General features: G+C 48.2%; 1 protein-coding gene across 1 annotated transcript in view; it reads left to right on the plus strand.

Annotated features, from left to right (window-relative positions):
- Fstl4 (follistatin like 4) overlaps positions 1-25,041 on the plus strand; it is a 403,135-nt gene that overhangs the window by 331,283 nt on the left and 46,811 nt on the right. The window contains exon 7 of the mRNA XM_027949662.2: positions 20,234-20,400. Within this exon, the coding sequence (XP_027805463.1) occupies positions 20,234-20,400 (167 nt within the window). The remainder of the gene's footprint in view (positions 1-20,233; positions 20,401-25,041) is intronic.

A 25,041-nucleotide genomic window follows, 5' to 3' on the forward strand; every position in this document is an offset into this window, starting at 1 on the left:
TTTGGCAGCAGGATCTCTATTCTGTGAAATTGAAGTGTCCCAGTCACTTTGCAGTCTCTTAGAGGATGGGAGATGGGATCCAAGAATAGCACTAATGTTAGCAACAGATGTAGGGCCTTAAGATAAGTGTCCGGGAGGGCTAGGGTTGTGGCTCAGTAGTGTAATACTCGGCTAGCACATGCGAGGCCCTGGGTTCGATCCTCAACACCACATAAAGATAAATAAAATAAAGGTATTATGTCCATCTACAACTAAAAATAAATATTTTTTTAAATTATAAAAAAAAAGATAAATGTCTGGTGTCTACTTTGACATCCATAGTACTAATTGCCACCTGTATAGGAATGATGGGGTCAGCATTTAACATCAGTACCAACAATAAAAGAACATTAACTAGATCAGGCATTAAAGAGCAGATGTCTTCTATGTCATCCACTATATTAATAATCACAACAAAATGAATGGGATAGGAGTTACATAAACCATATAGTTCTATCAGATAGTGGGATTACAGTTTCTTTAAGTGAAGAAAATTAGCATAGGAAAGCAAGAGAAAGTTTTAAATATTTAAAAAGTGAATAGAGGAGAGGCAGGAGATAAGTATCAGATGATGGTTATAAAGTAGGAGAAATAAAAAATAATCAAAAGTAATAAAAAAGCAAAAGAGGAAATAGGAAATGTGGTTATTAGTGAGGGAAAAGAGTGAAGAAGGGACAATAAGAGGAGCAAAAACCAAGGTACAAACCAAAAAATATAAGATCAAAACAGTAATTTTACCCCAGTTAAGTCAAACCAAGGCTAAATAATAAATTGGTAAAGAAGAAAGTAATTGAAATAAAAGACAATTATATAAATATATAATAAACATAATTTATGTTATATAAAAATTATGTACAAAACATATAATTCATATATCATATAATTATATATGATATATATATATATATATATATATATATATATATATATATATATATAACTTTTACATAAATTTTGAACTATTTACACAGTGAGAACACCCACTCATATGCACAGAAATCTCACAGGATGGAGAAAAGTAAAAAAGAATAAATGCAATGAAATGGAACTTGAAAATTTGAAAAACTAGAGTAAAAAATGGGGGGAATAGAGAAAAAAATAAAAATTATTTTTTGTGTATCTGTGGTGCTAGGGATTGAACCCATGGCCTTGTGCATTCAAGGGAAGCACTCTACTAACTGAGCTATATCCCCAGCCCAAAAATTCTTAATGAGAAAGGGATTGTTTCTACTGAGGCAGTCAAAACTGTTGGCAAGGGTGAATTTTCATTATTTTTGTTTATATTTGGTTCTTGGCCAAGGGCCAGGGGTTGTGAAGTTTAGCTCCTTTGTGTTCCTCACCTAGCTGGTTATAGTAGCCCTTAGCATCCCATCTTCTGGTATAGGATGGGATAGACTGGGAGTGCTGACAAACCACGTACCCCTGTAGTGGGGGTGGTGCCGAGTTCTAAACTGGAAGTTCAACAGGGATTGAGTCTTGGCTGTCCTTTGGAACTCTGTCAGCAGTGGATGCTTATCTCTGCTGGGTGTCTGGGTCTTAGGGGCCTCACATAAATTCCATATTTAAGGTGTAGGGTTTAAACCTCCACTGATTTCACATTCACTGCTATGGATTTGAATTACCCAGGAGCAGACCTGGAATGCAGATGCTCCTGTCCCGTAGTTAACTGGAGTCTTCCCAATAGCTCTTACAGGATGCCAGCAACAGAGGGAGCTCTCTCTCCTTGGTTTCCAGAGCCAGGATGCTCTCTCTCTTTGCACCTATTTCAGTCACACTGGTTCAGGGCACTCTGGGGCCCATAATTGGTGACTGCTGGGTCCCTGGCACCTTCCTTTATGAGTTCACAATCTCCTGCCTCTGCTCCCTGTCTCAGAGTGCTTATAAATGGTTCCTGCAACAGCCACCCCAGTACCCGCCAAATTATCCGCCCCAGGATGGCACAATTTTGGTTGCTTTTCACTCAACAACTTGCCCCACCAACTCTGGGTCCATTAAGATCAGCTTCCCTCTCTATTCCACGGGTTTCCCCAAGCCAAAAATTTCCCCCTGCGTTTTCCTCTCTCTGTGCTGACGCATCCCCTCCCCTCAGCAGCCTCAAGCTGGTGCATCTCTAATGTATTATTCCTCATGTTATGTTCGAAGTTTCCAACTTTCTGTGTCTTTATGGTTTCTTTTACTGTCTAGTATTCAATTTCAGTGAGTTCTCTTGGATCCCCACCTCACTGAGGAGCAGTCTTCCTGGTGCTAAGGAACTGCTGGGAAATACACCCCTCCCCTAAACCATCACCTTCTCCCCTCAGAAGCATGAATTTTTAAGAACTCATCCCCACTGTCCCTTCTGGTCACTATGAAAACCTGAAATAGCAATGAGAGTCCCTGAGGGCTTTCTTTTCATTTTGAAATAATATCTTTTGTTTCAAAGCAATAAGTGCTAATATTGTACAACTGCACATAAACCCTGCTGCACCCTCCCCTTGTATTTTCAAGCTTGAGGGATAACCACCATTGACAGTTTGCTTGGACCCAGCCAGGCTTTCTTTCCTACATGTATAAACACCCACCCAGGTATCATTGTTTAGACCTTGGATCAGACTCCACTTGCTGTTTTATAAGTTGTTTTTCTCATTTAACCGTGTAACTAGTCAGTACAGAGAGATGGACCTCATTCTTTCCAATAGCTGTATGACATTTTATTTGAGACCAAAACATAATATATGTAACCCACTCCTTGATGATGGGCTCTCTGGTTGTTCTTAGTTTTTCTCCACCACAAATAATGCTGCAGTTAGTGTCATCGGCCAAAGACATCTTTGCCCATTTGTTCAACTCTACCGTCAACAAAATCACAAGAGGCTTCCTGAAGGAGCTGATTTTGCAGGTACCTAGCAACTCCTCCATAAGTGACAGGTTCTTGTCTCTCTGTCTTATGGTTTGCCAAGTTAAGAAAAAACCAAACAGCTCAGTCCCTCCACCCTACCTCAGGACAGGCAGCTGAGATTCCTACTTGGAATTTTCCCTAGAGGGAACAAACAGCTTACCTGGGCCCCCACCACTCCCATCTGACCTGCAAAGGCCTCAGAACTCCCAGACTTGACAATCTCCAAGAATTTAGGTGTGCCTCAGCCCAACCTCTTGAACTCCCTGGCTAGGGAGTGGTGGCTTATCTCACCCAAAGTAGGGGACAGCATAGAAATGGAGGACACTGGAGTTCTGGGAATTGACATACAATTGTCCATTATCCATCATGTGGTGAGGCATAACCTTGACCAGCTCTGTGTTTAAAACCCTAAATCTTCTGTATTATAGCCTGATGACCTTGGAGCTCAGACCCTCCAGGGAGGAGGAAATCCAGCCTCCATCCTTGGTGAATGGCACTCCTCCTGAAGCCTGTGGAGTAGGTTTTCAGTTTGGGCCTAAGTAATGTCCCTGGCATCTAGGTTGTCTCAAAGTGAAGCTTTTTTTTTTTTTTTTTTTTTTTTTGTGGTACTGGGGATTGAACCCAGGGCCTTATGCATGCAAGGCAAGCACTCTACCAAGTGAGCTATAGCCCCAGCCCCCAAAGCTTTGAAGCTTTAAAGCTTAAGTGATGGTCAACTGGTTTTCTCAGGAACTACTACATAGTGGCTAACATTTTATTTGAGCCCCCTGGTTTGGCCCTTTTATAAATACAAACTTGCTCACTTTAAGTTAGAGGCCTATTGCTAAGAAAAGTAGATTCCTCCCCAAGTTGCTTCAGACCCCGAGCATTGACCTTGCTGTTCTTTTCTGCTCATCCTGAATGTGGCTCAAATGCCCCTCAGCCCAACCAGTCAGGTTTGGTAATTGTATTGAACCCACCTGCCAGCCCTACTACCACAGACTTAGAAGACTGACAGAAAAGAGAGAGGTACGTGTGAGTGTCCAGTTCACACCAATACCTGTGGTTCCCAAATTTTACAAACAATGTTATTTAAAAAAAAAAAAAAAACACTTTGAATCCTAGTTAGGATTTCCAACTTTCATTTTACCAAGGACTAGTAGCTTCTACTACAGCCAAAATATCATCAAAGAAAGTGCATAATTCAGAAAGATTATTTTAGACTAAAGGAAGGACCAGTGGCAAGTTAAGTGACAGTAAAGCATCATTACACACACATCTCTGCAAACTCCAAAGATGATGTCTTGCACAGAGCACCAGCCCTCAGACCAGGATTTGAGTAGGAGCCACGTCTTCAGGAAAACATCTGCATGCCAAGTGAACTTTGTGCAGATGCTGGTACCATGTCCCCACAACCACCACTGACCAACCACATGGTGGTCAGTAGACAGGAAGTCCATGCCCACCCCAGACATGCTTCATGCTGTAAGCATCTGGCTTCTCGGTCACACTGGTCTCTTGCAGTAGGTTCCATGCAGGCAGCTGCAGAGGAGAGCCTGCAGATGGTGAATTAGAAAAGACAGGACAATGTAATCTTTACCATGGTCACAAGAGCATTTGCTCCTGGGACAAACACAGTGTAGGACCCCACTTCTTAGTAAGGAGCTGGGCATAGATCACCCCATCCTTTTCCCCACAAACAACAAAGAGATCCAAAAGCCTGTGTCTCTCACACTTCCCAGGCTCTGCTGACTTTCCAAGGAGTCTGCTCCACTGCCTTCTTGGCTCCCCGCCTTCTCTCCGAGGTCAGGAGCCAATGCAGATGGCAGCTGTAGGAGAAGGAGGTGAGACAGAAGCTGCTGTCTAGACCCTGCCCTAGTCAGGCAGACCCTCTGCTCCCCTGGCATTTGCCCTCGGCTGCTATCCAGCCAAGAGAGGTCCTGGAGCCTTCTGAGCCACATACATTTTAATGGGCACACTTCACTGGACATTGCAGGGAGCTCATTAAGCCAGTGTTGTTTTAGGGCAGCACGGGGCAGCTCTGTCTACTCTCTGGCTCATCTGTAGAACCACAAGAAGCCAAGAAATTCATTTTCAGCTCCCAAGGTCAAGATCCAGGAAACAGCAATTGGCAGCCATGTTGGGTTTGCATGCAGTGTGGTCTCGGAACCCCCCGTTGGCACGCAAAGGTCCCCAAACCTGGATTCTACCATTCTGCGTGCTTAGAGCCATCTGGCCAGTGCTGGGAAGTCTCACAATGCCTTGTGAGGGATGAATAGGTGTGCTGCAGTTACAGATGGTAGGACCCTTGGGATCAGCAGCCCTAGGACCACCATACTGGACAGCCATGGTGTACTCATCCTTATAAAGGGCTCAGAAGCCCCACTGTGGACCAGAGTTCAGGAGACAACAAAACCAGGACTTGCGGGGCTGCTGCTAACTTCAGGGAGAATTTTTTATTTGGAATCAGTCAACAATGCCCCAGTGCATGGGTGGGAGATGGCATGTGAACTCTCAACCACTCACTACAGCAAAACAAGACTCCTGGGAGTGTATCCCCTCTCAGTGCTGGGGCAGCATGCTCAGCCACCACCTGAGCTCAGCTGCCTCACCACCTCCACTGTGTGGTCCCAATGTGTTCCCTTAGGGCTACCCCAAGGACTTGGAGTAGGGTTGGTGCCTTCTGCAGGGCCTAGAGACCCAGGGCTGCCCTGACTCATGTGCCCCATTTCCTACCACCTGCCCCAGTCCCAGCATCCCCAGCTCCCAGTGGCTCCCCTGCCCTCCTTTGCCCTCCTGAGCCTAGAAGCCTCATTTTCCTCCTCCCCCTCACCTATAAAGCTCCTTTTCCTCGCATCTAGCTAATGTTTATTGGAGATAAACACTGGGGATCCATCTGAGTGCCGGGTCCCACATGAGGTGCTCAGAGGCAACAAGAAACCAGGTAGACAGTTCTGTCACCCTTGACCCTACCCACTCCTACTGTTACCCCAGTATGCCCCATGAAGTGCCCCTGTCTGAGCCAGTGAAGCTCATGTGGGGTCCCCCTCATCTGATCTCCCCAGAGCCTAGCACAGGGCACCCTGATAAGGCTGTGTTCCCAGCCCAAGAAGGCACAGGCAGTGGAAAGGTGAGAGGCTGAAACAGGAAATGGAACACTAGCCAGCTCACACTCATCCTCTTCCTGTCCCCAGGTGTTAGGGTGAATATCCAAGACATGGTCCTGGAGGCAGGAGGCCTGTGGAGAGGCTCTGGCCTGTGGCTCTGGGAGTGCAGGAGAGGCCAAGCCAAAAGGCTTGGGAAGGAGGTGACCAGAACCAGGAACTGTGGGGGAGGAGAGTGAGGGGACCAGAAAGGTCATGAAGGTGGGCCCCAGAAAGAGAAGCAGCTGGGGAGAAGCAATGAGGGATAAAGGCAAGCCATCGAGAGTGGACACAGGTTCCAAGAGCTCTGGCTGGCCAACTACAAATTCCAGAAATATGGTGTCAAGTTCCAAGACAGTAACTCTGCTCTGAAAGCAAGAGCCAGTGGCCACCAGTGATTCCCACTGCTTTGCAAGGACACTGAGCTGTCCTGTGGGATGTCTCCATGGAGCTGAGGGCATGTGGATGTCTCCATCAGCAGCTTCCCCAAGACCTCTGCAGGGGAGGGCTCAGGTGTGAAGAGGTCAGGAGACACTGGAAACAGCTGGTACTAAAACTTGAGACAAAGAAACAGCTGCAGACAACTGAGCCTTCCTCAGGGGACCAGTTTCTCAGAACACTTTCCTTTCTGGTGGGCCAGAGTAGGGAGCAAAAGGAGACTGAGGTGGGGCCTCCTGGCACAGATAGAGATATGGGTTAAGAAGGACATGGAGGCACTGCAGACAGCCAAACCAAGCAAGGTACCTGAGGGGTGAAGCTAGAGTTCTCTGGAGATGGAGCAGGAAGGCACACAGTGAGAGGCATGGGGATCTGCGTGATTGTTTATGTAGTGGGAGGTTATAAAGCAGCCTCAATCTCATCTCCCAGAGGGTGACCCCCAAATACTTGAGGCCCTTGAGCCTGAACCAGAGCCTATTTTCACAATGTGTAAAAGAGGAACAGCCTGAGCCCAGCACAGTTTCCACTACATATTCCCAAGGTGGGTGACTGTCCCTGGTGAAACCTGAACATGTCCCCTGAATGCACACAGGACACAGAGACCTCCTGATGGGGGAGCCATTCATCAGCTTGCTAACTTCTGCTCCGTCTGCCCCAGGGCCCAGGGACCCTAGCAGCATTCCTGTCCTGCATGAGAGTGTTCAATTCTAACAATAAAAGCATTCGGCACCACATCCACCAACAAAACACCCAAGACCAAGAGAAATCATTCTCCTGTATCCAGAAAGGATACACTGTATCAGGAACATTGGTGACAGCACTAGGCCCTGGGGGCTCTGCTGAATCAGAAATCCCACTGGGGTGTTGGTTCTGCCACTGTCACTCTCTGGGTCTCCATTTTCCTGTTCTCCATAGGGGGACAGTCCTGTCAATGGCATCAGAGCAGGATGGCCAGCCCTGTAAGGATCTTGGCAGCCTGCCTGTTGGGCAGTTCCTGCGGGCCCGTGGGTCCCTGGAAGGTGTGAGAGCACCCCCCTCACATTTGGACTGCAGACCAATTCTCCAAAACTCAATCCACCAAATGGAAAATATTGTCAAGCTATGGAAAATGATTTTTCAAACCTTTAGTTTCACTCCTACTTATGTATTGGTTGGAATGTCTGCATTTTTGTGAGTTTGTACCCTGTTCCACCCTTGCCCAGAGTCTCCTAAACAGGCACCTTCACTGGGTCCAGGCCAGTTGCTACATGGGCTTCACCCTCAGAGGCAGGGTAGCACAGGGCCAGGCAGAGATGCAAGTAAAGCCTGGAAGGTTCACAGTGATTTTCCTCCTACTGTGCGTTGAGCTGTCCCAGGCCTATTTGCATAATGCCGAGTTCCTCTGTGAGGTGGTGCCAACAAGGCAAGTGAGCCTGGGAAAGCCCAGAATGCATCTGGAGAATGGCCAAGAGTTTAGTTCAGTTCAAGCTAAGTGGGAGCAGTAGGAGATGAAGCTGGAAATAGGTGTTAGTGGACCTGAAATGCCATGCAGGGGAGCTGACTCCCCTCCAAGACAGGAAAGGGCAGCCACCCTGGGAGGAGATTCCCAAGAAGACACCACTGACTTCCAGCAAATAATGGAGTCATGACTGGGAGCAGCCGTGGAGGGGAGGAAAGGAAAGGGGCTGAGCTGTAATTGTGAAGATGGGGAGAAGTGGATGAGATTTGGCTCATTCATCCCTGTAATGGAGCGTTCCCTCAGCTAGCCAGAGCCTCTGCATGCGCCTCCTACGGCAGGCACCATGTCGGTGCTGTGGAGAAGCAATTTGCTGTGGGTCAAGATGTGGAGATTTCCAAGCTGACAGATGGCGGAGGAGTCTTTGGAGAGAAAACGGGAGGCATTTTTCTTACCAAGACTTGTCCTTGGACAAAGCATACATTATAGGGTTCTCTCTGAAAGATAAGTTAAAGAAGGTACCCAAGACAAAGAGAGAGATGAATGTCCCAGACAGGGAAAAGAGATTTCTCACATCCCAATATTTTAAAGCTTACCTGCCACACATCTAGCCTGACACGAGGAAGGTTTCCAAAAAGGCAAAGGAAGCAGTTTCTATGTCATAACTAGACATAGATGGTCACACTCAGTCTTGCAGGCCTCCCCTCCCCAGTCAACTGACTGCATGGAGACCCTGCCCGTCCAGGGGTAGCAGGTGGGCTTACCAGGCCGGGTGTCTGTAGGACAGAGTGATGACGGAGCCCCACTGGAAAGTTTGACCTTGCCTCATCCTCCCACCATCAGATCCATTTCCTCACATCTCCGTCCATACCCATTCTCCACACACCTTCTGTTACAAAGCTCCAAGTCTCTGCCCCATCAGAAGCCAGGCCTCCACTGATACCCAATGACCCCCTCAACTCCTCAGTCACTTTTCTTCTAAAAGTCCCTTCCCTCTTTTGCATCATAAATTTCTCTCTCTCTAGCTGACCTTTCCCATTGGCTTGCAAACATAGCACCTTAACAAACAGACCAATCTCTCCTGGACCTTTCACCTATCATCGCATTTCTCTGCTCCCCTTCAAACAAAAGTCATCTAAAAAGCTCCTCCTCACCTCTTGCTCTCTTGGACCCATCCCCACAATGCCTTCATCCTCAGTGTTCCAATGACACATTAAGGGTCCCAGATGTCCTCCTTATTGCCAAACCCAAGGTCAATCTCAACATCCAGCTCTTCATCCCCCTGGAAACAGGTAACCACACCGTCCTGGTCCTCCCATCTCTAAAAGTAGGCAGGCTTCGGTCCTTACCCTCTACCCTCTCACACTCTCTAGGGATCTCATTTGACCTTGTGGTATTAAATAGCATTTATACATTGATGAATTTCAAAGTTGCCCCCCCCAGCCTGGATCACTAACCCCGCTGTGCCTGCCCCTCAGTCTGTCTGTGATAGCAAAATAGAACTCAGCGTTTGATCTAAAATACCATCTTTCTCTCCCTCAACCTTTCAACAAATAAAACCAACACCAGGGCAAAACCCCAGCATTCATTATTTAATTCATCCCCTTACCTCAATGTTCCCATCCCATCAATCAACAAATCTGTCAGCTCTCCCTCTGACATGTGTCCCAAATCAGTCTGCCCCTCAATACCTCTATGGCCATGTTCTGGGCCAAAGTCCAGGACACCTGGGTAGTAGCCTCCTTTCAGGTCTCTGTTTCCTCTATGGTCCCCACGGGTCCCCTCCACACTGCCACAAGCACTGTCATTCCTTCCTTTCTGACAGAGCCTCTGCCCCCACAGCCAGGGCTTCCCCAAGTCAGTCTTGACATAGTTGCTTTAAGAATGACCAAGCCAGGCTGGGGCTGGGGCTCAGAGGTAGAGTGCTCGCCTGGCATGCGTGAGGCACTGGATTCGATCCTCAGCACCACATAAAATAAAATAAAGTTATTGGGTCCACTTGGTTACTCTTTTTTTAAAATATTTATTTAAAAATAAATATTTTTTTAAAAAAGTAACCAAGTGCCACAAATCCGGTTAATGAAATGTGAGCGGACATCAGATGGTGGCTTTGGGGAAAGGTTTCTTTGTTCTTAAAATACACACGTATCAGCTGTTTTGGGACCTGCACAGGAGGCCTAGACCACTACCTGTGGCTGCACAGAAACCCCATCGTCTGCTAAGGCAGCCCGCCAAGAATGTCAGAGCACAAAGGAGACCACCTGTGGGCTGGACAACATCCTGGGACCCTGGGATTAACCTGACCAGGAACATCCTCCAGGCCCTTCTCATTACATAGATAATAGGTTTTCCTTATTAATCAGCCCCATTTCTAGTCAGGGTTTTCTGATAACACAGCTCAAGATATCACAACTGAGGCACAGGTGGTCTTTAAAAGTGTAATTCAGAGCATTTTAACCTCCTGCCTAAATTCCTCCAACAGCTTCTCATAAAATGAAACCCAAATTCCTCCCCATATCTGTGGGGACCAAAGGCCCTGCTCCAGCCTCTTCTGACCACTGCGCCAAAGGATTTCCCTCTAACTCCATGCTGTCCCCTCCTGCTGGTGAGGGTAAGGCCCTGCCACATTCTAATCTTGTACCCCTCTGCCAAGGTCCAAACCAGGCCACAAGGGCCACAGTCCCTGCTGATGTTCTCTCCTAATAGCTGGGCACAATTGGGCTGCCTACCCTGTTACTAAATCCTCCAGGAGCAAAGCTACAGATTCATAGGTGGGCCCTAAAATCAGAACACCATGGAGCACCCCACAGCCAAAGTCCTCAGGGCCCAGGCTGAAAAGGGACTTAGAGGACATGGGCAAGGTCACACACACCTGTAATCCCAGCTATGCAGAAGGATCGAAAGTTCAAGGTCAGCCTGGGCAATTTAGTGAGACCCTGTCCCAAAATAAAGTTTTAAAAGGTGGGGGATGTAGCTCAGTGGAAGAGTACTCCTGGGTTCAATCCCCAGTACTGAATGAAAAGGGAGCGAGGATTGGCAAGAGCTGGGAGAGGCAGGCCCAGGAGCCCCTCATCAGGAATTCATCAGAGCCACATCACGTTCAGGGAAATGGAATCAAAAACAAATGTAAACTGCTCTCCAAAATGGTCTGCTGATACCTGTTTACAAAACACAGCCATGATTTAGCATTCTCAGGAGACTGGATAATTAAACAGAAAACGAGTTATATTTATGCATGCTCTTTCAAGATCTGTTGACTTCTCTCCTTTTCATGCATGAAGCGTAGCAGTGGGGTGAGAGACATGGGGTGGGGGACTCCCTACCTGGTCTCCCTGCTCTTGAACCTGCTGCACACACCCAGCCCCAGGTAACTTAGGGAGAGGAGCCTGCGCAATAGAAACCTCTCTTCCTCTTCCTCATTTAGGGTTTTTAGCAACAAGAATGCCAAAGTTTACAAATTATCTTCAAACCTTATTCATTGAAGGGACCAAGAGACTGATTCTAATCTACATTTCACATTAAATGCCTTCAGGAGGTTAAAGGGCCTTCAACCAAGACAGAGATGGCACCTCAAGGTTGCATGGGGGTCCTGGATGTCCCCTCCCAGCTTGCCTGACCTCAGGAAAGTGTACCATGTTAGAGAAGAGGATGGAGCAGGATACAGGACTCATTCCTGACACTCGCTCTCCCCAACCCTTTATCCAAACTGTCTGTGAGCCCAACCCCATCTCCTTCTCTACATCCCCGGTCACCAGAGTCTCTTTCCTGGCCTCCTAGATGGTCTCCCGAATCATTTCCTCTCCCCCAACAGTGCCATTATCACCACAGCAGCCAGAGTGACCCTCTCGGCATGCAGATCAGATCACTGCGCTTTTGAAATTCTCCCATCACTTTCCATTGCTCTAAATAAAACCTTGGCTCTGCCTGCTCCACCTGGCCACTTCCTGCCCCTCTGACTGCATAATGTGCCACTTGCCTCTGCCTTGTTCCTAGTGCTCCAACCACATGGGTCTTTGTTAGTTCCTAGTGCACTCTACCCCCCAGCACCCCACCACACACACACACACCCCCTGCCTCAGGGCATTTGCATGAGCCGGTTTTCTCTAAAATGCTTCTTCCACCCATATTTGGCCTGGCAGGAGTCTTGTCATCTTATGGATCTCTGCCTAAGTATTCTTAGTAAAACACTTGCCTAGCACCTCAAAAGGCTTCCCCTGCTATTCTTTCCAGGCATCTTGTTCTTTCCATTAATAGTGCTTATTACACTGTGTAATTTGTTTGCAAATGCTCCCCCAGCCCAGCCTGAGAGACGCTCCCCCTTGGGCCAGGAGTGTGGGCTCTGCAGCAGCGGAAACAGGTGCGGGGTGTAGGAACACTTGACCTCCCTGTACAGAAAGCACTCCGGGAATTGGAGCAAAAGTTGGTTTTCTTCTGTCAGAAGATGCTCAGAGGCTTCCTGACCCGGATGACTTGGCCTCTCAGAGGTCCCTCCCACGTCTCACTGAACTTCTTTAGTGAAAATACATTAACTTGTATGTCTTTCCCTTCTGAGGGGGCGTATTAGGTAATTATAACACCAGCTGCTGTAGAAATCCTGAAATCTCAGTAGTGTAACACAGTGAAGGCTGATTTCTCGCCCTCATCAAGTCTGATGGGGTCGGGCAGCTCGACTTCAACAGTGACTAGGAGGCCACATTCTTAGCTCTCATTAAATGCGTGCCCACATGGTCCCTGCAGAGGGGAGAAGAAAGTGTGTTAAGGACCACATTAGTTAGGGTTCTCCAGAAAAATGGAACCAATAGGAAATAGATCACACACACACACACACACACACACTCACACACACACACACACACACACACACAACGGGGGGTGGGGGGGAGAGAGAGAGAGAGAGAGAGAGATTGTAAGGAATTGGCTCACATGATGAGGTTGACAAATCCCAAGATCTACAGTTGTCTAGCTGGGGACCCGGGAGCAAAACCAGGACAGCTCATGGTGCAAGCCCCAGTCTGAAAGTCAGCAGCTTCAAGACCCAGAGAAGCCAGTGTTCCAGCTCACACAGGCAGGATGAGGCCGCTTAGACTCAACTTTTTGCTCTATTCAGGCTTTCAACTGGTTGAGTGAGGCCTATCCACTCAGGGAGGGTAATCTACCTCACTCAGTCTACAGATTCACATGTTTGTCTCATCCAGAAACACGTGTGCAGGCATCCTCAGAATCATGTTGGAACAAGTATCCAGACAAAAAGATACATAAAATTAACCCTCACAATGACACATGGGTATGTAGCCAGGCATTGTAGTCAGCCCCCATGGGCTGATCCAGTCACATGGTCCTGTCCTGTCCCCAAAAGATGCTGGAGAAGTCTCTCTCCCCCCACCCACTGACAGGTTGTCTGGGAAGTTCTAGATCCAACCTTAGAGATCTGGAGGGATTCATGCAACACTGCATAACTAGCAGAAGAGAACTTTTCATATCCTTTTCCCCTAAAGTCACCAAAGTAATAAGCAGTTAAGATAATTTTTTCCTTTGCAAATATCTTAAGCAGAGGTGCTTCCATCATCTTTGGTAATAGATTTGGTGGGTCATAGGACACATACAGACAAGCCCACTTGACAGAGGCCTCTCCAGGCGTGGGCACAGGTAGAGGAGGGGAGTTGGGACATGGCTCAGTGACAGCCACACACCTGCCGACCAGGAGGCCCCAGGCTTTCCACTTTGGTGCTGACCTCTTGCCCCTTCTGCTGCCTGCCCTCCATAGCGGGGCACCTGGGACAGTGATGTCCATGGATGCTGAGTTCATCTCCAACTGCCCACTGCTGGGCACACCATGGCATTTAGTCTTCCAAAAGCTACAATGACTTATTAGCCAGAGGAGGCAAAATGGAGCCACAGAGCTCAGGGAGATGCCCAGGTAACCCTGCCCCTGCACCAACCCCTCCGGTAAACAAGGAGAATACAACACCAGCCTGGGGCAACCCAAGAGCAAAATGCAAGTCTGCCTAGGCATGTGGAGAGGGCTCTACCGAGAGAGGGCAGCCAAGAGATCTTAACTAGGACAGGCCTGGCGTCTCTGTTTTCCCTCCCCATTTAACACTTGCCTTTCCAGGTTAGCTGGCACAGGGTCCACTTTGCTTGCCAGTATATTCCCACTGTATCCTGGCACATAGTAGGTGCTCAATAAATAATTGCTGAATGAGCACCAATCATTCACTCACCTAAAACTACTTATTAAGTCCCTCCTGTGAGCCAGGCATTATGTTAAGCATTGGGGATACAAATAAGTAAAACAGATCTGGTTGCTATCTTTTTGCCAGTAACAAAGACGTCTCCCATTTGGTCAGGAGACATTGGACACATACATTCTACCCCTACTCATCAATTTCACAGTGTGGCCCTGGTTACAGAAATGAGACGAGATCAATAGAGTTTGTTACACAGGGGCTACTCCTCCTTTGGTGGCTCCCAGATCTGTTGAGCACAACTTGTTAACTAAACTGTAATAAAGGTTGAAATAACAGCCAGAAACCTAAATCCAACATCAAAAGTAAATTACCCACAGATCTTCAGGTAATTAGCTAATAAGTTTATTGCCATCTCCAAAATGAAACCATCAAGAGGGACTATGGCAACAACAGAAAAAAAATTGAAACCGATTATGCATGAAGAAACAGGAAATGGTGGATGCAGACAAATGCCCTCTTGTGTAACTTTGGAGCAAGTCATGCTTGTCCAAAGCCACCTGTGTGGGCTGGCGGCACCTTGGTGCTCAAAACGTGCGTGTTGAAATTACATGCGCTAAGATAACCCGTTCCCAGCCTTCCACCTGTGAAGTTGCAGAAGATATTTGAAAGGATCCCAAGTGGCGGTTCTCTGGTGCAGAGAACAGAGGAGGGAGAAGGTGCACAATCCTGATTTCAACCCCCAGCCTCACAAAGCAGCAAGAAAATCGAAAGCACACAACCCTGTCCCCAAACACCGCCCCCCAAGGAGAGCCTGAGCAGTTCCACTCCGTAAACACCAGTTGAAGTCCCACTGTCCCAACTTCACAGTGAGGCCCTGATCACATCACAGGGACAAGGCCAGATGAACAGAGTTTGTCACACAGGTGCCACACCTCCTTTGGTGGCTCTCAGGTCACATGAAGCATTTATTCCAGGGAAAGCCCTGCAGGAAGAAGCTGCAACTTTACACCAGCATCTCAGCACCTGGCCTGGGGGTCTCCCTGCAAATGGTGCTAATTCTCAAGCAGACCCCAAGCCTAGGTTTGCCCTTCAAGACTCTGTCAAAAATATTGACGTCCAGGCAGGTTGATTGAGCTTTTGACAGGGTCTTTTCACCAAGAGCATCATTTGAAAAATGGCAAATGTCCAGGTAGGAATGTGTTCCATTAGTGCATTTCTGACATAAGAAAACTAACACCAACTTGACAAGAATTTGAGAAATTTAATTTCTATTGCTACGAAGCACCAGAATCCTGTTTGAGTGGGTGCTGATGGGTTTATGAGTGTCTCATTGAGTTCAAGTCAGTGTGAGAAATAGCGCCTGAGATTAAGGGGAAGCTGTAATAGGAACTAAGACCCAATTCTCCAGCGACTGAAATTGTATGGCCTTCCACTTTCAGGAAAGATGTTTGCTGGCCTGCTTATGGCAGACGCACTAGTTCCCTGCAGCCACCCAAGATTCTCTCCAAGCTCTTAAGTGTGCAAGGAGGAAGTGAGGACTGGTGTCTGAAATACCTCATATCTGGAAAACCAAGGGTGACTACTCCTGTGGTGGGGGGGGGGGCTAGCAAGAGGTCTTGGCCTCAGGCTCACTGTGTTGGTCAGTTCTCTGTTACTGTGACAGAATACTTGAGAAAGTCAATCTAGAGGAGGAAAGATTTATTTTAGCTCATGGTTTCAGAGGCTTCAGTCTATAGTCACTTGACCCTATCTCCTTAGGCCTGTGATGAAGCAGAACACCATGGTGAATGAGCACAGCAAAGGGAACTGCCCATCTCATGACGGCCAGAAAGCCAAAAGAAAGAGGAAGGGTCTAGGACATCTTGCAACCACATAATAATCACCACTACTGAGGGCCAGGGATACCTGCAGCCCCTTCTACCCTCATAGATCTCTTATTATGGCGACTAAGACCACCCTCTTTGTTGATTTGGGGGTTTTCCCCCTAAGCTAGTTGAGCATTTCTGAGCATTTCTACTATTTAGGCTTGAATCAGTCCTGACAAATTCTCTAGGGCTCTCTCTATAAGTATCCTTCACCCAATATCTGCCTGAGTATTTCCTTTTGCTAAGGCTTGGGTGTCTCAGAAACATCCCACAGGTCACCTTGCAGTGGGGCTAAAGGAATGAACAGCTTGGAATGGACAAGTGGAAGGTGCCGAGCAGTTACACTCTAATGTCCCAAAATGCAATGAGATGGGGACCCACTGGTACATAATGGTGGAAGGACTGCTCTGAACTCTACCTGCTGAGTCTGTGGGCCATAGGGAGGCACTGATGGCTTTTGAGCAGAGCGAAGGCATACCATGTTCTGCAAGAGGCAACAGGAGATTTATAGGCACCACGGGCAAATGGAGAAGCGGCCACATGGGAGAGGGATGGGCACCTGGGATGGAGAGGAGGGAGAGCTTTCAGGGGGTGACAGAAGGGAATTTTGGGCAACAATTCATGCCTCTGCTTGAGGTATCATTCTTATAACCCACAGACAAAGAGCAGAGGTAGGTGACACTTAGGGGCAGAATGGGCACCTACAGCACTGAAGGGGTCTGCAAGACATCCACTCAGAATCATCAGTTCAGAGGTGCAAAACCTAACCTCAGCATGGGTGGGCTCCAGAGCCCTCCAGCCCAATCTCTCATTGAGGCCCAAAGACAGGAAGGGACCTACCAGAGACCACTCAGCTCATCAATGCAGGAGGCCCGGATCCTGTCTCTGCTGGAACCTCAACCTTAATGCCCCCCTGGAAATCACCCCAGGAGCTCAGTTAGTCCTGGTCTTGCCCACTCACGGGGAAGTAGGGCCTGTGTCGGGAGGGCCTTGAACAGTAAATAATGGGAAGAGTGAATGGAGAAGGTTCAGTAGCCACAAATCTCTTCAGAATTTTAAAGGGAGCTAGGGAATATTGACACAAATTAAATCCAATAAAACATTCATTTAATTAAACTTTAAATGATCCAAATATTTGCTGTTTGGTTAATATTTGTGTAGCTGACAGGAGTGGAATTACGATGGTTCTGTCAGAACACGCGCATTCTAATTTTGCATGAGTTTTTCCTGCGCGAAGCGAATGTCTTTGTACATACAAATGATGGGGAAAGCAATCAGGGAATGTGTGGCAACCAGCTACCCTCACGGGGGGACTCAAGGTACAGGGCAGGCTTCCAGCTCCCACTTGGATCTGTTTGCTTGTTTGTTTTTAACCCCATATTCCAGGCTCCTCCAGAATCTTTTCTAAAACTGTTTGAAAGATATGGTCTGGGGGCCACATGAAGGAGGGGATCGTACACTTCACATGGGTCCCAGAACCCTTGCCCACCCTCCACAAGAACTCCCAGCTACCCAGACCCTCTTCCATCTTGGAAGGCAGTTGTTCTCAGGCCTCAGGGTATCACAGAACCCCCTGGGACGCTCACCCCACCTGCTGAGAGTCTGTAGCAGCTACAGGCAGAGAGGCAGGACCCAAGTGATGGCAGGTGGTTTGGGAACCACACCTGAGAGGTAGGGCTCTAGGGCCCAAGGGAAACCCCGCCTCCTCCAAGGGCCCCTCTCTGTCCTCCCTGTTGGTCCTTCCCTTCTCCTGAGGGAGCTCAAGTACAGAGACAGTATAGGATCCTTTTGAAACTAACCTGACTTCTTCCCAAGCTCCACCTACCCCCTCCCCGGCTGGGTTCCTAGAGAAAGATGCAGCTAAACACTCCCTCCATTGGACAGCCTAGTCCCAGCTGACCACTTCAACAGTCCCTGTAAGAATGTTCTGTGTAAGAAAACTGCATCTCCATGTGTTCACCTCCCGGCTGCCCTCTTGGCTGGCTTCTGGGGGATCAGGGAAACAACTCAGCTGTCCTCTGCTGCCTCTGGTTTCTACTCAAAGACCTCCAGGTCACCCTGTCTGGGGACACTCAGGGCTAAGCTCGGCCCTGCTTATGCTGGTTTGAGCCAGCAGTCTAAAGCCAGGATGCTGCTCCCCACTCAAGCTGGGCCTCCCGTGGCCCCCACCCTGTCCCAGCTGCCACGAGTACCTCTTGAGGCTCAGGGCCCTGGTCTGGAGCCCAGTGTGGTCCTTGAGTGCAGAGGTCCAGAGAACCTCACCACCTAGTTAGTGGGCTCCCCGGAGCCCAAGGGGTTCTGGTTCACAGGTGGGTGGGAAATAAGCTATGGAGGGAGGGTGCAGCATCCTCCTAGAGCCCCCCCCCTTGAACCTCCTCCCTTACCCACCCATAGATCCCTTCTTATTTCCACAATCTTCTGGGACATGAGGAGCATTCCATACCCTTCCAGCTTCCAGAACAAAGCACCTGACCATCATCCAGTGAGAAATACCTCTCCACTCAAGAACTCTGGGTTCTCTTCCCCAGAGTCGGCAGCATCAGAACAATTTCAGCAAATTCTTTTTCTCCCCGTAAAAAAAAAAAAAAAAAAAAATTCTTTTTCTTCCCCCCGTATCTCCAAAGCCTGGGATTTGCTGCAGAGAGGCTGGTACCTTCTCTCTCTTGCCCTGAGCAATAAGCCTCATGATTCAGAGGTGGGAGGGCAGCAAGCAGGACATGATTTAGGAGGGAACTTGAAATGCATCACTGTAATGTTTGTGAAATATTACGCCAGCTGCATCTGCATCCATCACTGGGTGTTTATCTTTCTTCACGTGGCTCCTTCACCGGGAGTCACATTTTTTCCTGTGTGGGATCGCTCCCTCCCCACTGGCCTCTTGGTTCTTCAGCTCCTTTATTTCCATTTTCTCTGTCTTTTATCCAATAAGCATCGATGAAGCACCTAGTGGACCTCTTGCTCATCTTTGTGGACCCAGGGCTGGGCCACTAAACATTGGTGGATGAGGGAAGAAGGGCTTTGCTGCTCTAAATCTGACCTTGGGCACCTGCTTTGAGCTCACTATCCTGCAGTGCGGTGGACCTGAAGGCCTGCAGCTGCTCTCTCCTCCCCCACCCCACCCCACCCCCGCTCCCCCACACACTGGCAAGAGAGCTGAGCCCAGATGTGCTACCTGCAGTGGTTCTCCTGCCTGGTCACAGCTCACAAATGTCCCGCTGAGTTACAGAACTCAGCTCCTAACTCTGTGCTTTGTTCCAGGCTTTTTAGAGGACACACCTGTCACGATCGATCACCCATGTCCCAATAGAATAGTAAGAATAAACAGAGCTCTCGGCATTTTGGCCAGCATCCCAGAATATTCACAGACCCCCAAAACCAGTCTGTCTCCCTCAGCTCATGCCACCTCTGGTTGGTGCGCCAGTCCCCTGGAGTGGGCAGATTTGGAGGAAGAAAGAAGGAGCCAGTCATCTCAGTGGGCTGTGACTCTCCAGAAGCCTGATCTCATTTTTGCATTTGAACAGCCTGAGTTTGATTAATTTTTCATAAATTGTGAAAATTTTAAAAAGCAAATGATGGCAGGGAAATATTTTAGACCCTTCCCATTTGCCTGAGGAATGATCAATCTTAATGCCATTATCAAATGTGAAATAGCAAGAATTAATAATTTGGTCAGCCTGAAATACATTTCAAAAATTTAAAGGCCACAGTGCATGGTCACAGAACAAAAATCCAAATCCAAGTTTGGCAAATCCTCAGACAGAAACAGACCTTCAAAGGTCAGCCAGTTCATTCCCCAGATTTCAGACAGTGCAACCTTTAAATTGCCCTCAGATGGACGAGCTACCTGTCGGCTCACCCAGCAGACCTTGACTGCCCTTAGCAAGGCTCAGACTTCATTAGGCCAGGGGAGCTCTAAGCGGTGCACCCCACAGCTGGCACCCTGGTCTCTGCAAGATGGCCGTGTGGTCCTGGCTGCTAGAATTATTGGATCCACTCACAAATCCATGGCCCAGATGGTTCCCCTGCACGTTGGCTGGTTCCTGACCTGTTTTGACTCACAGAGCCTTTTTGACATTAGACATGAGTCATGGCTGTTCTTCCAGCAAAAGTGCTCCTCTGTACATTTACTAAGCAGGTTATAAACCATTGTCAGGGGCCTTGCAGCCCCTCTGGGCCACTGCCCCTGGGGAAACCCATGGCCATTCACCTTGGGTTGAGATTCCACACTTTGGGCCTCTACCTAACCATCTTCTCCTTTCCCTTTGCAGAAGTGGTTCAGCTCAGCCTCGCCCCAGAGGACAGAGTCAGTGTGACTACAGTGACGGTGGGACTGAGCACAGTGCTGACCTGTGCTATCCGTGGAGACCTGAGGCCACCAATTGTCTGGAAGCGCAACGGGCTCACCCTAAACTTCCTGGACTTGGAAGACATCAATGTAAGCTGCCTGGCACTTCCACTGAGCTCAAGGGTACTTCCCAAGAAAGTCAGCTGTGTAGCACACCATGTAACCGTGGCAGGCCAGAGGGTTTCTGTTGAATATCCCACATCGGGTGACTTTCAGACCTATTGTCAGGCTAAAGGTGCCAGAAGAGCTAAGTCCCAGAGAGAATAGAATGAGTGGCGGCCATCAGACAGGCAGCCATGCCCAGGTTGAGAAAAGGGTGCACTGACTAGGAGAGGAACAGCAGGTAGGTCAGGAGGCCCCAGGAGCCTACATTAGCAAAGACCTGGAGGAAGCCCTAGAATGGGCTGTGGAGAGCAGTGGACTGTGTGGCCTTTCACATCCCTCAGGCAGATGGGCCATGAGCCAACAGAGAGCAAAATCAAGCAGGAGGCCCTGGAGCAGGAGACAGAAGGTGGCTGGGGGCTTTAGGGGGTGGCTCTAGGCCCAACAGCTTGGTAGGTGTAGACAGCTGGATGTGGGAAAAAGGGTTGTCCCTGTGGAGGGCAGAGGTAAGCCATGGAGCTGGGTTGGCTGGAGGGCAGGTGTCAGGTGAGGAGGTAGAGGGAAACCAGGCCAGGCCAGAGGGACCTTCTTTCTTGGGCAAGGAAATGAGGGTTGATGACTTGAGTGGTACTTTTTGGCATAAGAGAGCAGCTAAGACCACTCAGCTAACTTGGCCAACAGCAGATGCTATGGAACCAGGAAGCTGAGTTGGGGGTCCCAGCCTCACCCATATCGACTTTGTGACTTTGAGTAATTCCTTAACCTACTGATTTTTTGATGAATTAATCTATAAGAAAAGCAGCATTAGCAGTACCGCCCTTTCATTGGACTTGAAGAAGTGGAATAATCCAAGTGTATTTATTGGTCTAGATTTGGCACAAGGACGATGTGACTTCCCAGAAGTTCATGGGAAAGCACAGTGATGTCACCCATGTAGTGAGCTGCCAGGACAGCTGATGGGTGTCAGGTGAAAATAATAGGAATACAATTTTTAGGCAGAAGAGGGGCTGCACTGGTCTCCGGCTCAGAGGAGCACAGCTGGACCACAGTGAGATGCTTGTGGAGAGTCGTTGGTCCCTGCTAAAATCAGTGAGGAGGTGGGGTACGGACTTAGTCAGAGGGAGCCAACCTGAGCTGTGTGGCCCCATGAGCACAGAGAACCAAGGAGTATCCCAAAAGCAGTCTAATTTAGGTTCCTTAGATGAAACACCATCCAGTCATCAACCCTGCCCCATAATGGAGTGAACCTCCCAACCCTAGGGCCATGCGGCATCATGCAGAGACTATAGTCAGCAACCTGCCAGCCACAAGGGATCAGCTAATCCCCATGACCTTGAAGGTCTTTCCAATGCTGAAGTTACTATGTGGGGTCAGACATCCAGCATGAATTATTGCAGGTACCACCAAAGTTGGGCCTGAGACTCTCTAGACCCTGGAGATCATGAGGGAAGCCAATGGAAATAGATCACCCTTCTGTAAAGTCCCTCCTGGTCAGAGCTGGCCAGGGAGTACCTTTTCTCTGCCATTGCCACACTGGGCAGGGTTGTTTTCTGTGATTCCCCACCCATTGGACATGCAGCCATCTCTGGGCACGCTCAACCTAGTGGGTATTGGATAGACAGATGCTGAGTGGGCAGAGTCCTTTGTCTTCTAGGCCTGAGATAACTAGGGCTTATCTGAGACCTTAGCAAGAAAGTTCAGTGTCCTATTTGTAAGAGTGTGCATGTGTGTGTGTGTGCGTATGTGTGTCTGAGTGTGTGTGCACATTGGGGTGCATGAGTTTGAGTATGCAGAATCTCTAGGTGGGGTGCAGCTTTTAAATGCATTTGGCCAGTAGTAATTGATTCAGTACTAGGACAGGGCCACCTGTGACTGTCAGAGTGTCCGTGTGCAATACTTGGTGCTCTATTTAAAGGCATCAGAAATAAAGGCTGAGGCAAAACTCCTCTTAATGTACTTGCCACAGTTAATTAAATTACTTTGAGTGTTTTTCCCCTCCCTCCAACTTGCCTCCAGCACCGACTCAATTGCATTTCTACTTTTCACAATAAGGTTAGCAATTTGGATAATCGTGGGTACAACCAAAGATTAATGGCCCCTCATTACCTCTCAGGAAACGCTGCTCATGGTTGAGTCAGTAGCCTGCAAATACGCAGGAGCCCTGCACTTCTCAGGAATACCCACGTGAGGGTACAGGGCAGTACCTGCCCCGCAGGACTCCTCCTCTGACACATGCAGACGTACCATAAAACACACGCACCACGCACCTCCTCCTGCCTCAAGGAGAGAGGCAGTGCAGCCTGCTATGGAAGGGCACAGGCTCTGGGGTCAAAGGAACCTGGGTTTAAATCTCAGCTCTGCCACTTTCTAGTTAAGTAACTTAGCAAGATCTCTTGACCTGTCTTATCTTGATTCCCTCATCTGTGAAATGGGGAGAGATAGCTGCGCCTGACTTACAGGATTATAGTGAGGATAAAGTGAGAAGATACATGTAGAGTTTTTAGTATGTAATATTCCATAAACACTATATCACTCTCATTATTACTATTATTACCTCATTAATACTGTTGCTGCTGCTGCTGCTACTGCTGCTGCTGCAAAACAACATTTGCAACACCTTGTAGCCCGAGTCCCCATTAAGCAGCCAGCAGCAACCAAGGAAGCTCCCAGTCAGGCAGATGTGGCCCTTGGTGAAGCCCAGGGATGACAGCAATACCATCTGTTAACCTTGATCCATCCAGGGAGAGAGACCAGCCACCTCCAGCAAACCCAGAGCAAATCTGGGGCAGCTGCTGGACTTCTCTGAGCCTCTGACGAAATGGAGGTCATGGTGTCTCCTGGCTTGGGGAGTCTCAGACTGAGTATGCACGGGAAGCACCCAGCTCAGTGCCTGGAGCCCAGAAGGTATTCATCAGTGGCAGCCCCACTTGGGCCAGTGAAGGAAGTAGCCCTAGGAAGAAATCAGGCTGAAGAGAGCTAGATCCAGGGTCCTCAAGAATCATGGGGTATTTCTGAAGCAAGAATTAATCAAGGAAGCCAGGCACAGTGGCCCACAACTATAATCCCAGCAGCTTGTGAGCCTGAGACAGAAAGATCACAAGTTCAAGGCCAGCCTCAGCAACTTAAAGAGTTCCTAAGCAACTTAGGGAAACCCTATCTTAAAATAAAAAATTAAAAAGGCTGGGAATGTGGCTCAGTGGTTAAGGGTCCCTGGGTTCTATCCCAGGTACAAAAAAAAATTAATCAGGGGCAAACAGCCCAGGAGGGCACCCCTGGTGGAGCAGAGATTCCAGGATTGATGGGACTCCTAGAGTCCATTAGCCTGTGGTATCTCCCAGAAGAGATGAAGTACAATCACCCACGCTGTAATTACTGAGTGCCACACAAACACAGCTTCGAACAGGGGAAGCAGATCAGCCTTCAAAACCCGAGGCAGAGAGATTAGAGAGCACAAAGAGGTGTGGGCCTCCTTTCTTTGTCATTTGTATGAGACATCTTGATTGGCAACAAAATATTAATCACTTTTTCACGACTCCCTTAATGAGACGCTTTCATGGGCAACAAAATATTAATTTGTCTTGTCTTATCTGTTAAGAATTCTGGTAATGAATTCAGTCACAGAGCTATTACAGAATGCCATCCTAATGACACATGTAATTAAACTTTTCTGACTTGCAAACATCAAAGATGCCTTGAGCATCAGAATAATATTTGATCAGAAAGTAAATGGACCCCTCTAGCCCAAAGCAAGTAAGAGCATTCTGCTCACATTCTGCAGTGAGCCACATTGGTGTCAGAAGCACTTAGGAGTCACCTGATCCTGTGCATGCCTGTCCAGATGGTGAAGACTAGGAGACATTCTTTGGACTGATTCACTTCCTAAATGCTGCAGGACCACAGAGCCAAAACACTGTCCCCAGCCTCCAGTGGAACCAGACTTCCATGAATCCCTGTTCTAAGAGTGGTAAAAGGGGCTGTTTTAGCTGGGGCCTCAGAACATGAAAGGCCTAAGTGTTCACATAAAGAGTCGTGGTTGCCAGACACAATGCCTGTAATCCCAGAGGCTTGGGAGGCCAAGTCAGGAGGATCACAAGTTCGAGGACAGCCTGGGCAATTTAGCAAAACCCTGTCTCAAAATTTAAAAAATCAAAAGAGTTGGGGAGTGGGGGGGGGGGTAACTTAATGGTAAACCACCCCTGGATTCAATTCTTAGTACCACCAAAAAAAAAAAAAAGTGGGGGAAGGGTCTTTGTTGTTTGCCTGTGGCCAAAGGGAGCCACAGATTCTTGATCAGAAAATGACATGGTCAAATGTGGGGGCTACAGGTGTACCAAACTTCTTCCAGCATAAGATTAAATACTATAGGAAAGGCAGCAGAATACAACAGACACTAGTATGGCAATATGTAAATCAATGGATGTGTAACTGATGTGATTCTGCAATCTGTATATGGGGTAAAAATGGGAGTTCATAACCCACTTGAATCAAAGTGTGAAATATGATATGTCAAGAACTATGTAATGTTTTGAATAACCAACAATAAAAAATTTTAAAAAAAAGATTAAATACTGCCTCCAAGAAGGATTCTGAATAACGTGGGACTCAGATCTGAGGGGAGCCCTGCTGGTG

The sequence above is a fragment of the Marmota flaviventris genome, chromosome 5 (assembly GCF_047511675.1).
Source record: "Marmota flaviventris isolate mMarFla1 chromosome 5, mMarFla1.hap1, whole genome shotgun sequence".
Lineage (NCBI taxonomy): Eukaryota > Metazoa > Chordata > Mammalia > Rodentia > Sciuridae > Marmota > Marmota flaviventris.